Here is a 16,537-nt window from a genome sequence, read left to right as displayed (position 1 = left end):
TCAGGCAATACCTATTTTTTAAAATGGCTATATTTTTCTTTTTAAGACTGAGACAAGGCCCTGGCCAATTGGCTCAGTGGTAGAGTGTTGGCCCGGTGTGTGGAAGTCTCGGGTTTGATTCTCGGTCAGGGCCCACAGGAGAAGTGCCCATCTGCTTCTCGACCACTCCTCTCACTTCTCTCTCTTCCTTCTCTCTCTCTCTCTCTCTCTCTCTTCCTCTCCTACAGCCATGGCTCAATTAAAGCGAATTGGCCTGGGGCACTGAGGATGGCTCCATGGCCTCTGCCTCAGGCGCTAAGAGCTCAGTTGCTGAACAATGGAGCAACACCCCAGATGGGCAGAGCATCAGTCCCTAGTGGGCTTGCCAGGGTGGGTCCCGGTCCAGGCACATGTAGGAACCTGTCTCTGCTTCCTGGCCTCTTATTGAATTAAAAAAAAAAAAAAAAAGATTAAAACTTTTAAAAAAGGACCAGACTACTTGGTGGCACAGTGGATAAAGTGTAGACCTAGGACACTGAGCACCCAGGTTTGAAACCCCGAGGTTGCCAGCTTGAGCACGGGCTTGCCAGCCTTGAATGCAAGTTTGCTGGCTTAAGCAAGGGGTCATTGGCTTAGCTATAGCCCCCAGGTCAAGGCATGCATGATAAGCAATCAATGAACAACTAAAGTGACTCAACTATGAGTTGATGTTTCTCATCTCTTTCCCTTCCTGTCTGTCTTGTCTCTTGCAAAAAAACAAACAAAAAAAACTTGCTAAGAAAGGGAATCATTTCCGATGTGAGGAAAATAAATAAAAGAAGCCAAACTCGCCTGACCAGGCGGTGGCGCAGTGGATAGAGCGTCGGACTGGGATGCAGAGGACCCAGGTTTGAGACCCCGAGGTTGCTAGCTTGAGCGCGGGCTCATCTGGTTTGAGCAAAAGCTCACCAGCTTGAACCCAAGGTCGCTGGCTCCAGCAAGGGGTTACTCAGTCTGCTGAAGGCCCGCGGTCAAGGCACATATAAGAAAGCAATCAATGAACAACTAAGGTGTTGCAACGCGCAATGAAAAACTAATGATTGATGCTTCTCCTCTCTCTCCGTTCCTGTCTGTCCCTATCCCTCTCTCTGACTCACTCTCTGTCTCTGTAAAAAAAAAAAAAAAGCAGCCAAACCCAATGCATCTTGAAAACTGAAGAACAGTTTCCTGGAAAAAATGGAATAGCGAGAGCATTTGAGATCTTGCTACTCCATTTATGTCCTCTGTTAAGCTCAAATAAATTTAAAAAAAAAAGTATAAAAAAAGAATAGCAGTTCATAATATTTCCATATAGAAGGGTAAGAAGCAATAAATAAGAAAGAGAATTATTGCTTCTCAGCCTTTAGCTAACATCGAGTGAGAATACCTACTGGAATAAACATGTTTCTTAGGAACTCTCTTACCAGTTCTCCCTCAGGACCACCAAAATCCAGATACAGATTTCTGATGCCATCATCAGCAGACATTTTCAGCCTTTCAAAGGGATAGCGGTACAATATGCTGCTGGAAGCTCCATTTTCCCTGGAGATAGTGAACCCATTTTCGTAATGGACAGTGAGTCTTACCTCTTGGCCATTTAGTGTGCAGCCTGTTGAAGAGAAGCAACAACATGAATAAAGGTCCTACTGTAGTTATCAAGTGGAAAACAATTCTTTTGATTTTAAGAAAGGAAACAGAATCATTTCTTCTTCCTTTTTTTTTTTTTTAATTCATTTTAGAAAGTAGAGAGAGAGAGAGAAGGGGGGGAGGAGCAGGAAGCATCAACTCCCATATGTGCCTTGACCAGGCAAGCCCAGGGTTTCGAACCGGCGACCTCAGCATTTCCAGGTTGACACTTTATCCACTGCGCCACCACAGGTCAGGCCATCTTCTTCCTTTTTTTTTAATATTTATTTTATTGATTTGAGAAAGAGAGAGAGAGCAGGAACATCTATCAGTTCCTGTATGTGCCCTGATGGGGGATGGAACCAGCAACATCTGCCCTTTGGTAGGATGCTCTACCAACCAAGCTATTCAACCAGGGTGGAACAGAATCATTTCTTTTCCTTTCTTTTTCTTTTTAGCGAGAGTGATAGAGAGGGGAACAGATAGTGAAGACAGGCAGGAAGGGAGAGAGATGAGAAGCATCAATTCTTCATTGTAGCAACTTAGTTGTTCATTGATTGCTTTCTCATATGTGCCTTGACCGGGGGCTCCAGAGCGAGTGACCCCTTGCTCAAGTCAGCGACTTTGGGCTCAAGCCAGTGACCATGGGGTCATGTCTATGATCCCACGCTCAAGCCAGCGACCTCATGCTCAAACTGGTGAGCCCGCACTCAAGCAGATGAGCCTGCCCTCAAGCCAGAGACCTCAGGGTTTCAAACCTGGATCCTCTGTATCCCAGTCTGATGCTCTATCCACTATACCACCGCCTGGTCAGATTCTTTTTTAAATTTTTTAAAATTGATTTTAGAGAGAGGAAGGGAGAGAATGAGAGAAAGACAGGAACATCAATCTGTTCCTATATGTGCCCTGACCGGGGATCGAACCTGGCAACCTCTGTGCTTACACCCTTCCCTCCCTCCCTCCCTTCCCTTCCCTTCCCTTCCCTCCCCCCCTCTCTTTCTTTTGACAGAAAGGGAGACAGTAAGACAGACTCCTGCATGTGCCCCCATCTGGGGCTGATGATAGAATCAACAGAGCTATCTTCAGTGCCTAAGGCCGATGCCTGAACCAACTAAGCTATCCTTAGCACCTGGGGCCAATGCTTGAACCAACTGAGCCACTGGCTACGAGAGGGGAAGATATAGAGAAACAGAGAGGGAGGGGAAGAGAAGTAGATGGTCACTTCTCATGTGTGCCCTGACTGGGGATTAAACCTAGGACATGCGAATGCTGGCTAACACTACCCACTGAACCAACTGGCCAGGGCCTAGAATAATGGTTTAAGAATATGTGATAATAACCTATTTGGAACCTCCTAAAGTGAGTTTTATTCTGGTCACTGAGTCAACATCTTCACTGAGTTAAGGAAGAAATTACCATAACTCTCCTTGACATCTAATCTGATTCAGTTCAATTCAGGGAGTATCAATTGAACACTTGTGCTGACAGCAGCCAGAGCATGGTAGTATAGAAGTATGAGGCACCGTCCTTGCTCCCAAGGACCTCATAAATGACAGGCATAAACACGAAATCCCTGTGTAAAGCAGAACGTATAGAACATGACTAAACACTAAACTGAATACAACCAAAGTCGAGGAAAGGTTTCCTGGAGATGGGACTTCAGGTAAACCCTAAAGAACAGATCAAACTGGACAGGCAGAGAGGAATAGGGAGAAGGTTTCAAGTGGGCACGAAGGAACAACGAAAGGAAAAGGCATTATGCCTTCCAGGGGCAATAACATGGTTTAACTGATATTTGGGAAGAGGATAAAGATAATGTTTACCAAAGATAAAGGCTATATATAGTTAGCAGAAGTTGTACCATCGATCCTATCAAAGATAAAATTCGAAGGATACATTTGAATTGATAGGACAAGAAAACTTTGATCATTAAGACTGGTAAATGCCTTCTACAGAGACTGGGTTAAGTCCCTGCTTCATTAACATTTGAGTCCAGTTTTCTTGTTAGCACAGGACCTCCATGTGAAAGGCTCTCTGAGACCTGGAATTAACACTGCCCTCTGAGAGCTAAACTTAAAATCACCTAAAGGAGCCTAACCAGGTGGTGGCGCAGTGGATAGAGCATCAGACTGGGGCGCAGAGGACCCAGGTTTGAAACCCCGAGGCTGCCGGCTTGAGCGCGGGCTCATCTGGCTAGAGCGCGGGCTCACAAGCTTGAGTGTGCCATCAGACATGATCCCATGGTTTCTGGCTAGAAGCCCAAGGTCTCTGGCTTGAGCAAGGGGTCACTGACTCAGCTGGAATCCCCCGTCAAGGCACATATGAGAAAGCAATGAACAACTACGGTGCTGCAACAAAGAATTGATGCTTCTCATCTCTCTCCCTTCCTGTCTGTCTGTCCCTATCTGTCCATCTGTCTGTCTGTCTCTCTCACTAAAAAAAAAAAAAAAAGTAATAATCACCTAAAGCAGCGGTTCTCAACCTGTGGGTCGCGACCCCAGCGGGGGTCGAACGACCAAAACACAGGGGTCGCCTAAGGCTTTAGGAAATACATATTTTATTTAAAAATGTATTGTATAATAAATATGTATTTTCCGATGGCTTTAGGCGACCCCTGTGTTTTGGTCGTTCGACCCCCGCCGGGGTCGCGACCCACAGGTTGAGAACCGCTGACCTAAAGGATTGGAGCTGAGCATGCATGCTTAGTCACTTTAAAAACAAAGAGTGGGCCTGACCAGGCTGTGGCGCAGTGGATGGAGCGTTGGACTGGGATGTGGAAGGACCCAGGTTCGAGACCCCGAGGTCGCCAGCTCAGCTTGAGTGTGGGCTCATCTGGCTTGAGCAAAGGCTCACCAGCTTGGACCCAGGGTCGCTGGCTCCAGCGGGGGGGGGGGGGGGGGGGGTTGCTCAGTCTGCTGAAGGCCCACGGTCAAGGCACATATGAGAAAGCAATCAATGAACAACTAAGAAGTCGCAACACGCAACTAAAAACTAATGATTGATGCTTCTCATCTCTCCGTTCCTGTCTGTCTGTCCCTGTCTATCCCTCTCTCTGGCTCTCTCTCTGTCTCTGTAAAAAAACAAAGAACAAAAAAACAAAGAGTGGGTTCCACAAGCAAATGCTCACACTCACACAGATTCTTTCACAGGACATGTAAAACCATTCAATGGGTCAAGGCAGCTGTTGTGTTTAGTAAATAAGAAAAATGAATAACATAAATATCGGCAGTGTTCCCTCTCTCTGCTCTAAGCATTACTCAAAGAAAAGAATTTTGGACAATGGACTTTGAATATTAGTTACCCACAGAAATGAAACCTTAGGGAGGAACAGGGATAAAATTAAGTCCTTGTAGAAGTAATCCAATGCAATGATCTCTGAATGAATGGCTGAGGGGCTTGGAGAGAGAGAACAGACAGATCCCAATCAAAGCTATGAGGGTACAGTTTTCAAGAGAATTTTATTCTATTAACATCCCTGAAGCTATACCATCGCAAAGGGTGTTGAGGTTTGATGAAAAGAGAAGGGTCAGTTCTAGCCTAGGAAAGAAAAGCTCAGATCTGCGCACATCCTTGCAGCACTGGCTAAAGAAGGTGCAGTGCCAGCAGGTGGTTATTTCTGCCTGCAGCTGTGTCATCAGTGGGGCACAGTCCACAATCACAGTGAGCAAAGGTAGGCCACTAACCCCCAACATGCTTGTCATGTAAGAAAAAAAAATTTTAATTTATTGATTCCAGAGAGAGAGAAAAAGAAACATTGATTTGTTGCTCCACTTATTTATGCATTCATTGGTTGATTCTTTTTTATTTTTTTATTTTTATTCATTTTAGAAAGGAGAGAGAGAGGAGAAAGAGAAGTGGGGGAGGAGCAGGAAGCATCAACTCCCATATGTGCCTTGACCAGGCAAGCCCAGGGTTTCGAACCGGCAACTTCAGCATTTCCAGGTCGGCGCTGTATCCACTGCGCCACCACAGGTCAGGCCTCATTGGTTGATTCTTGTATGTGCCCTGACTGGGGATCAAAACCATAATGTTGGCCTATTGAGATAATGCTCTAACCAACTGAACTACCTGGCCAGGGTAACAGGTTTCCTAAAATGTTCTGTTTAGCCTGACCAGGCGGTGGTGCAGTGGATAGAGCGTCAGACTGGGATGCAGAGGACCCAGGTTCGAGACCCCGAGGTCGCCAGCTTGAGCTCGGGCTCATCTGGTTTGAGCAAAAGCTCAGCAGCTTAGACCCACGGTTGCTGGCTCCAGCAAGGGGTTACTCGGTCTGCTGAAGGCCCGCGGTCAAGGCACATATGAGAAAGCAATCAATGAACAACTAAGGTGTTGCAACGCGCAATGAAAAACTAATGATTGATGCTTCTCATCTCTCTCCGTTCCTGTCTGTCTGTCCCTGTCTATCCCTTTTTCTGACTCACTCTGTCTCTGTAAAAAAAAAAAAAAAAATGTTCTGTTTAAATTGTTTCCCCTCAGGAGGGAAGGAAAGGAAAGGAAAGGAAAGGTCAGTGTCTGTGTGTGTTACTTAAAAAAAAACCCACACCAGAATATTGTTTATAATTACCTCAACGTTGAAATGAAGTAAGTGTCAGTCATACTAAATATGTTTAGATTTAGAATTGAACTTGTTTTAGTTTAACACATAATTAATACCAGACAATTCGAATGAGAGTATGAACTGGCAATAAAACTGTTGTGTCTAATAGTCTTAGCTAAATGGTTTCTCCCTAAATAGTAGAGAAAAACAGTTGAGGTAGTGTTGATTAACTACCTGGCACACCTCACCCTTAGAGTGTTTCAGGAATAACGAACTAAAAACAAATAAGTGTCTCTGATTTAATGAGAAAGAGAAAGAGAGAGCACACATGCACATATATGAGTATGTATGGGGCAGGCACCTGTGACAAGTGGCCCTATTCTGATAGGGCAGAATCTGAGATTAATTAATTGCAAAACTCTGAGCTGTCCAGGTGGCTTATAACCATCCTGATGTCTTTTTTTTAAAAAAAGATTTTATTTATTCATTATAGAGAGGGGAGACAGAGAGAGAGAAGAGGGGAGGAGCAGAAAGCATCAACTCCCATATGTGCCTTGACCAGGCAAGCCCAGGGTTTTGAACCGGCAACCTCAGCATTTCCAGGTTGACACTTTATCCACTGTGCCACCACAGGTCAGGCCATCCTGATGTCTTGATTCAACTAAAACCCTTTCAGAAGGCTATCAATCCACTATCCACCTCAATTTATAGGTAAGTCAGTAAAAAAGTTAATATACTGATTTTGCTTAACAGAGTTGTTATCAGAAATATAAAGACACAACAGCAGCATTCAGGGACAATCACAGGACATCACATATTGAAGTTTAAAAGAGAGGGAAAACTAGTTTTTGAGGAAATCAACGAAGGAGGATAAACATTCAGCATGCTGCAGTGAGCGCTTCGTGTCTCTTTTGCAGGGCACAGTTGTGGTCGACGGTGGGCAGAGCTGAAGGTAGGGAAGCAACGTCATGTGCCTGGACCCAGAATAATTAGAAAACACACACGGACCTGAGAATTATGTCTTATTTCATTGGTTTGTTTGTTCATTATTTCATTTACTTGTATATATATTTTTAAATTCTCTGCTCTCACAGAGCAGCAAGGAATCCAGATGGGTAATCACAACCAAGCTAGACTGGACTGTTTGGAGCACTTATTATGTGCTGGACGCTGTGTTGGGTGCTGGGAGATACAGAGCTGAATGAAAGGTGGTTGCTATTCAGAAAAGTGAGGGAGAAAGAAAAGGAAATACGGGTATAGTAGAATGAAGTAAGTGCTACAGCAGAAAGATGGACAAATCGCTGTGAGAGGAGAGAGAAGAGAGGAGAGAGAAGAGAGGAGAGAGGAGAGGAGGGTGGGTAGATTAACTCTGGGGAAATGGGAGAGCCTTTAATAGAGGTGCCATTTCAGCTGAGTCTTAAAGAATTGTAAAAATATAACAATAGTCACTTTGTTGAGTGTGTACTGTACACCAAAATTAGTTAAGCATAATCTTTTACTTCATCTAAAGTTTTTTTTAAAAATAAGCTTTCAGCCTGACCAGGCGGTGGCGCAGTGGATAGAGCGTCAGACTGGGATGCAGAGGACCCAGGTTCAAGACCCCGAGGTCGCCAGCTTGAGCGCGGGCTCATCTGGTTTGAGCAAAAGTCTACCAGCTTGAACCCAAAGATGCTGGGTCCAACAAGAGGTTACTCGGTCTGCTGAAGGCCCATGGTCAAGGCATATATGAGAAAGCAATCAATGAACAACTGCCCTGGCCGGTTGGCTCAGCGGTAGAGCGTCGGCCTAGCGTGCGGAGGACTCGGGTTCGATTCCCGGCCAGGGCACATAGGGGAAGCGCCCATTTGCTTCTCCACCCCTCCGCCGCACCTTCCTCTCTGTCTCTCTCTTCCCCTCCCACAGCCAAGGCTCCATTGGAGCAAAGATGGCCCGGGTGCTGGGGATGGCTCTGTGGCCTCTGCCTCAGGCGCTAGAGTGGCTCTGGTCGCAACATGGCGACGCCCCAGAGGGGCAGAGCATCGCCCCCTGGTGGGCAGAGCATCGCCCCATGGTGGGCGTGCCAGGTGGATCCCGGTCAGGCGCATGCGGGAGTCTGTCTGACTGTCTCTCCCTGTTTCCAGCTTCAGAAAAATGCAAAAAAAAAAAAAAAAAAAAAAAAAAAAATCAATGAACTAAGGTGTTGCAACGCGCATTGAAAAACTGATTGATGCTTCTCATCTCTCTCTGTTCCTGTCTGTCTGTCCCTGTCTATCCCTCTCTCTGACTCACTCTCTGTCTCTGTAAAAAAATAAAAATAAAAAAATAAATAAATAAAATTAAAAAAAAAAAGCTTTCAGGGTTTAGGGGAAAATTTATTACCAAGTAATATGCAAAAGAAACATTCTCATTTCCTAAGATTTATCTCATCCCTTAGACCTACTTCAGTACCCACCCACAACAGGGGATAGGGGTCAAGGACAAGGTGGCGATCAGAGATGGGATGGGAGATGGTAGGGGAACCAAACCTATGTGCAGATCAACTATCTAAAACCTGGAATCTTGGCCTGGCCTGTGGTGGCACAGTGGATAAAGCATCGACTTGGAACACTGAGGTTGCTGGTTCAAAACCCTAGGCTTGCCCGGTCAAGGCACATATGGAAGTTGATGCTTCCTGCTCCTCCCCCCTTCTCTCTCTCTCACTCTCTCTCTCTCTCTCTCTCTTTCTCCTCTCTGTCTCTCTTCTCTAAAATGAATAAATAAAAATAATTTTAAAAAATACCTTTAAAACCTGGAATCTTGACTTTACCATATGTGTTCACCCAAGTTCAATCATTCTAAACAACGTTCTCTGATGAGACTTTCCCTGTATCATGAATAACTGCATTTGAAAATTCTGACTTTACCTTTAAGTTTCAATTATTATACTCATTTTATTTTAATAATAGTTTTATTGAGCCCTAGCCAGATAGCTTGGTTGATTAGAACTCTGTCCCGAAGTGTGGAGGCTGCCAGTTCAATCCCCGGTCAGGGCACGTACAGGAACAGATTTATGTTCCTGTCTGTCTCTCAAATCAATAAATTAAATTAAAAAGAGTTTTATTCATGAATAATTCACATACTCTACAACAGGGGTCCCCAAACTGCGGCCCCCTGAGGCCATTTATCTGGCCCCCGCTCTACTTCCGGAAGGGGCACCTCTTTCATTGGTGAGAGGAGCATAGTTCCCATTGAAATACTGGTCAGTTTGTCGATTTATTTATTTATTTATTTTTATTTATTTATTTTTAAGATTTTATTTATTCATTTTAGAGAAGGGAGGAGAAAGAGAGAGAGAGAGAGAGAGAAGGGGGGAGGAGCAGGAAGCATCAACTCCCATATGTGCCTTGACTGGGCAAGCCCTGGGTTTCGAACTGGCAACCTCAGCATTCCAGGTCGACGCTTTATCCACTGCGCCACCACAGGTCAGGCCCGTCAGTTTGTCGATTTAAATTTGCTTGTTCTTTATTTTAAAAATTGTATTTGTTTCCGTTTTGTTTTTTTACTTTAAAATAAGATACGTGCAGTGTGCATAGGGATTTGTTCATAGTTTTGTTTTGTTTTTTAATTTTTATTTATTTGGCCCTGGCTGGTTGGCTCAGTGGTAGAGCGTCGGCCTGGCGCGCAGGAGTCCCGGGTTTGATTCCCGGCCAGGGCACACAGGAGAAGCACCCATCTGCTTCTCCACCCCTCCCCCTCTCCTTCCTCTCTGTCTCTCTCTTCCCCTCCTGCAGCCAAGGCTCCATTGGAGCAAAGATGGCCCGGGCGCTGAGGATGGCTCTGTGGCCTCTGCCTCAGGTGCTAGGATGGCTCTGGATGCAACAGAACGGCGCCCCTGATGGGCAGAGCATTGCCCCCTTGGTGGATTCCGGTCGGGCGCATGCGGGAGTCTGTCAGACTGCCTCCCTGTTTCCAGCTTAGGAAAAATGGGGGGGGGGGATTATTTATTTATTTATTTACTTTAAAATTCTATTTATTTATTTATTTATTTTTTGGGTATTTTTCTGAAGTTGGAAACGGGGATAGACAGACTCCTGCATGCGCCCGACCAGGATCCACCCGGCACGCCCACCAGGGGGCGACGCTCTGCCCACCAGGGGCGATGCTCTGCCCCTCCGGGGCATCGCTCTGTCGCGACCAGAGCCACTCTAGCGCCTGGGGCAGAGGCCAAGGAGCCATCCCCATCGCCCGGGCCATCTTTGCTCCAATGGAGCCTCGCTGCGGGAGGGGAAGAGAGAGACAGAGAGGAAGGAGAGGGGGAGGGGTGGAGAAGCAGATGGGCGCTTCTCCTGTGTGCCCTGGCCGGGAATCGAACCCAGGACTTCTGCACGCCAGGCCAATGCTCTACCACTGAGCCAACCGGCCAGGGCCTATTTATTTATTTTTTACAGAGACAGAGAGTGAGTCAGAGAGAGGGATAGACAGGGACAGACAGACAGGAACGGAGAGAGATGAGAAGCATCAATCATTAGTTTTTCATTGCGCGTTGCAACACCTTAGTTGTTCATTGATTGCTTTCTCATATGTGCCTTGACCATGGGCCTTCAGCAGACCCAGTAACTCCTTACTGGAGCCAGCGATCTTGGGTCCAAGCTGGTGAGCTTTTTGCTCAAACCAGATGAGCCCGCGCTCAAGCTGGCGACCTCGGGGTCTCGAACCTGGGTCCTACGCATCCCACTCCGACGCTCTATCCACTGCGCCACCACCTGGTTAGGTTCTGTGGACTTTTTAATGCCCTGGCCACCTGAATTAAAACTGATGTAAGTAGAATTCAAGCATCAAAATTATTAAAAAGTTTTCCAGGCTATCCCACTGTGCTGTTGGGGTGGGGAATAACTGATCTGAAGTATTAATACATGTTTTTTGGTACAATATTTAATGATTTTGCTAGCTTTATTTATCTGGGCAGATATAAGACACTGGGACTGGGACAAATGCACCAATATTTGGACCCTAAATGTCACAGGAAATCCTCAGACTAAAGTTCTGCTATTTCTCCCAGCTTCTCAGTAATATTATATTGTCAAGTTCTTTACAGTGATGGTTTTGGTGTATTGGACTAACTGATGGCTCTGAGGCAAAAAAAAAAGTTTTTCCTGTTATGTAAGTAAGACATAAACACTATAAAAGTAGCCTGTAATTGCACTTGAAGTTAAGGTTGCAGTAAAAGCCAGGGATGTCTATGGCACAAATTACTCAGGAGGAAAAGGCAATGTCCATTTTGACAGCTCAGAAGTAGACATGCAGCTCCACCTGGCCTCTCCCCAGTGCCCTTCTTCCAGGCTGAGGCCAATCCCTTTGCCTGTGCTTTGGGTCCCATCCACTCCCACCTTCTCAGAAATTGTACAAGACTGATTATTCCTTTCTCTTCTTGTTATTTTCAACATTTCCCTCCAACCCAGATCCCTCCATTAACTTTTTTTTTTTTTCATTTTTCCGAAGCTGGAAACGGGGAGGCAGTCAGACAGACTCCCGCATGCACCTGACCAGGATCCACCCAGCATGCCCACCAGGGGGCGATGCTTTGCCCCTCTGGGGCGTCGCTCTGTTGCGTCCAGAGCCATTCTAGCGCCTGAGGCAGAGGCCACAGAGCCATCCCCAGCGCCCAGGCCATCTTTACTCCAATGGAGCCTTGCTGCAGGAAGGGAAGAGAAAGACAGAGAGGAAGGAGAGGGGGAGGGGTGGAGAAGCAAATGGGCGCCTCTCCTGTGTGCCCTGGCCGGGAATCGAACCCAGGACTCCTGCATGCCAGGCCGACGCTCTACCGCTGAGCCAACCGGCCAGGGCCTCCATTAACTTTTTAAAATGCTCAAGTCTCTCTCATTATCCTCTGTCTACTCAACTCCTTACCTTCCTCTACCAGTTCCTCTCTCCTCCTCTTCACAGCAAAACTTCTTCAGACAGCTGTCTCCACTCAGTTTCACCTCCCATTCAAGCCTCAACCCTCTGCAATCTGCCATCACACTACCCAGCATCTCTCCCCAAGGGCACAGATTATCTCCATTTTGCTAAATCCGACCTGCTTCTTCAGCCCTCATCTGACTTGATACTTGTAGTAATCATTGTTGGCTGTCGACCCAGCTTCTATTTCTCCATTCTTCCTTTACAGCCAAACCCCACTTTTATTCAGGTTTCTACTTTCTCCTAATGTGTTTCAGAGAAGGGTGCCCTCAACTTCAAGGGCAGACAGCCTCTGGGTCAGTCAGCTTGGCTTTTCCCTGGTGATAGGCGCTGGTCCAGGGTGTGCATATGAAACAAACTGACTCTGAAAAGAACTGTGATTGGGGAGAGAAAACACACCACCGCCCTCCTTTTACTCTTGTTCTCTCTCTCCTTTTTTTAAATATTTTTTTAAAAAGTTCCCATTGATTAGAGAGACAGGAAGAGAGAGAGGGAGAAGGAAAGAGAGAAATATAGACTCATTCTACTTAAGTTGTTCCATTTAGGTGTACACTCACTGGTTGCTTCTTTTTTTTTTTTCTTTTTGTATTTTTCTGAAGTTGGAAACAGGGAAGCAGTCAGACAGACTCCCGCATGCGCCCAACCGGGATCCACCCAGCATGCCCACCAAGGGGTGATGCTCTGCCCATCTGGGGCATTGCTCTGTTGCAACCAGAGCCATTCTAGCACCTGGGGCAGAGGCCATGGAGCCATCCTCAGCGCCCGGGCCAACTTTGCTCCAATGGAGCCTTGGCTGCGGGAGGGGAAGAGAGAGACAGAGAGGAAGGAGAGGGGGAGGGGTGGAGAAGCAGATGGGCGCTTCTCCTGTGTGCCCTGGCCGGGAATCGAACCTGGGACTCTTGCACGCCAGGCCGACGCTCTACCACTGAGCCAACTGGCGAGGGCCACTGGTTGCTTCTTTTTTTTTTTATTTTTTTTGTATTTTTCTGAAGCTAGAAACAGGGAGAGACAGTCAGACAGACTCCCGCACGCCCCCGACCGGGATCCACCCGGCACGCCCACCAGGGGGCAAGGCTCTGCCCACCAGGGGGCGATGCTCTGCCCCACCGGGGCATTGCTCTGCCGCGACCAGAGCCACTCTAGCGCCTGGGGCAGAGGCCAAGGAGCCATCCCCAGTGCCCAGGCCATCTTTGCTCCAATGGAGCCTCGGCTGCAGGAGGGGAAGAGAGAGACAGAGAGGAAGGAGAGGGGGAGGGGTGGAGAAGCAGATGGGTGCTTCTCCTGTGTGCCCTGGCCGGGAAACGAATCCGGGACTTCTGCACGCCAGGCCGATGCTCTACCACTGAGCCAACTGGCCAGGGCCCACTGGTTGCTTCTTATATGTGCCTTAACCAGGGATTGAATCCGCGACCTCAGTGCCCTGGGATGACGCTTTATCCACTGAGCCACCTGGCCAGGGCCTTGTTCTCTCTCTATAATGTAAGAGAATACATTCCTTTAATGTTTAATCTGATTTTAGAGGGTATTTTCTGTAATTTGAGCCCTAAATCATCTCAACTGATACATTTAACCTTACTGGCCATTATTACTCTCCTTGGAATGCACTTCCTTTGGCTTCTGTGACACCACTGTCCCCACCCACCCTGGTCTTCCTTCTAGTGCTCTAGCTACAACATAGTCTGCTAAGTGGAAGGGGCACTGGCTTTTTCAAACCACAAAGATATTGTTGAGCGTAATGACATACATTAAAGTTCACTTTCTAAGCAGTTCCCTTAGTAGTAGAAAAAAAAATTAAGCTAAGAGGATAAAAAAGCTCATTAACAAATAATAAATCTATTAGGATTACACCAAGATGAATACTGGTAAATACAACTTACGTTTTCTACTTTATGTCTTTCTAAATGAGACTGCTGGTGGTTTTCAGTGTATCATGAAGTACAAAGACCCTGGGGTCAAAGAAATTCTATCCTACAAATCCTGTTTCTGCTGTTCTTGGGCCAATTACTTGGGTGGAAGACTCTGGGGGCCTCCAAATGTTTCCAGAAAGACCTGTTAGCTGCTGCAGGACCCTGTGAGCTCCTCTGGGCATTCAGAACAACCCAGAAGGGAGAGGGCTGCACAGGGTCACCTGGTTTGACTGCTCAGGACTGTCTCAGAGAAAGGCTGGGCCAACATTCTCCATCACTGCACATGGGAAAAGCCAGTCCATCAAGTATAATCAACAGGCTAATCATACTCAAGGTTACAAAGAAGTACATGACACTATGTTCCTTTCTTATAGCTATTTGATCAAAGGCATGAGGTAAGTCTTTTTTTTTTTCCTTTTTTTTTTCTGAAGCTGGAAACGGGGAGAGACAGTCAGACAGACTCCCGCATGCGCCCGACCGGGATCCACCCGGCACACCCACCAGGGGCGACGCTCTGCCCACCAGGGGGCGATGCTCTGCCCCTCTGGGGCGTCGCTCTGCTGTGACCAGAGCCACTCTAGCTCCTGGGGCAGAGGCCAAGGAGCCATCCCCAGCGCCCGGGCCATCTTTGCTCCAATGGAGCCTTGGCTGCGGGAGGGGAAGAGAGAGACAGAGAGGAAGGAGGGGGAGGGGGTGGAGAAGCAAATGGGCGCTTCCCCTATGTGCCCTGGCCGGGAATCGAACCCGGGTCCCCCGCACGCCAGGCCGACGCTCTACCGCTGAGCCAACCGGCCAGGGCCGAGGTAAGTCTTATTTATTTTTACTTCTCTCATCACCAAGCAGAGCTTTGTAAATAATAAAATACTCAGTAAATATTTACTGATTTAATGAATAAAGTGAAACTGATAATTTATATGTCCTCCAGGAGTTTAATTGGGCTGTAAGGATGAATCATTTAGAGGCGTAAATGCAGGGGCTTGAGGCTCTGGTTTACGAGTCAGAAAGTCCCCAATTCAAGCCCCAACCACACTGACCACAGTTCCTTTATCTTGAAAATGAAGGTAATAAAATTTGCCTTCTTAGAGGGTTGTGTGTTAGGGTCAGAAAATATGTATCTCTATGATTTATAACAATCCTGATATGTACCTATTGTCCTTTCTTTTTCTGTCCTTCCTACTTGAAAGGCAGGTGCTATGCCTATCTTCTTTTAGTACAACCAGTAAAAGCACAGAGAATACAATCAATATTTGCTAAGTAGATGAATAGAAAGGGACTCAAAAGAATTTCTACAAAACTGAGAACACGGGTAGAGCAAATTCTTTCCTCAGATATGCTAACCCTGTAAATACTTTTAGATGCCTCCGTTCCCTCTCCTCTTCAGATTTTCTACATATTTATTAATGCAACTCCTACATATATCCATGACTTCTTCGTCTCCAGATCACCAAAGTTACAGAAACATAAAGTGTCTTCATAAAGTTCTTGTATGATTTAAAAACTTTAATAGCTAGGGTAACTGACATAATGAAATCAAGCCTTTAAAAGCCTCCTTATTAAAATTCAAACTACATGCATATATGTATTTTCATGTTTCCAATTCCTGTGACTAATGACAATGGTATTCAGGGACCTGAGGAAGTTAACTGTGTTCTCTGCTTAGTCATCTTGAAGTTCATATTTCCTAGAAGAAAAAAGTCTGCATACCAGAAGGATCACTGATCAATTCTATTATGACAATAATCTAATAAAGGTTTAAAACTAAATGAGCCTGACCTATGGTGGCGCAGAGGTAAAGTGCTGACCTGGAATGCTGAGGTCACCAGTTCGAAACTCTGGGCTTGCCCGGTCAAGGCACATATAGGAAGCAACTGCTATGCTCCCTGCTCCTCCCCACCATCTAAAATGAATAAATAAAATCTTAAAAAAACAAACAAACTAAATGACCATTATGAAGATCATGTGTTATATTCACTAGTCAAATCTTACAGTTTGTCACTGAAATTTTTCTAAATGGATAATCTATAACCAAAACACATAAGAGACAGGAAAACAGAGCATAAGTGATATCTCTTTGTCAACTACCTAACTTCCTTAGGCCATGAATTTCTGAATATGTATGTGGTACGATTATAGTTTTAAATGAACCTTTCTGAATTTCCCAACAACTTAACAGAAAGTGGTAACATGTGTCTGAAGAACATGTTTGTCTTATGTATGTATGTGTATACACATGTGTTTTTATGTTTGTTTGTTTTTTTGTGTGTGTGTTTTTTTTACAGAGACAGAGAGAGAGTCAGAGAGAGGGATAGATAGGGACAGACAGACAGGAACGGAGAGAGATGAGAAGCATCAATCATTAGTTTTTCATTGCGACACCTTAGTTGTTCATTGATTGCTTTCTCATATGTGCCTTGACCGTGGGGCTACAGCAGACTGAGTAACCCCCTGCTCGAGCCAGTGACCTTGGGTCCAAGCTGGTGAGCTTTGCTCAAACCAGATGAGCCCGTGCTCAAGCTGGTGACCCCAATGGAGCCATGGCTGCGGGAGGGGAAGA

General features: G+C 46.1%; 1 protein-coding gene across 1 annotated transcript in view; it reads right to left on the bottom strand.

Annotated features, from left to right (window-relative positions):
- The window catches only part of SNTB2 (syntrophin beta 2), a 116,459-nt gene that overhangs the window by 8,859 nt on the left and 91,063 nt on the right, over nt 1–16,537 (bottom strand). Inside the window, exon 6 of the mRNA XM_066348143.1 lies at nt 1,422–1,606. Within this exon, the coding sequence (XP_066204240.1) occupies nt 1,422–1,606 (185 nt within the window). The remainder of the gene's footprint in view (nt 1–1,421; nt 1,607–16,537) is intronic.

The sequence above is a fragment of the Saccopteryx leptura genome, chromosome 9, assembly GCF_036850995.1.
Source record: "Saccopteryx leptura isolate mSacLep1 chromosome 9, mSacLep1_pri_phased_curated, whole genome shotgun sequence".
Classification (NCBI taxonomy): Eukaryota; Metazoa; Chordata; class Mammalia; order Chiroptera; family Emballonuridae; genus Saccopteryx; species Saccopteryx leptura.
The sequence above is the reverse complement of the archived record's forward strand: the minus strand, read 5'-3'. Positions and strand labels throughout refer to the sequence as shown.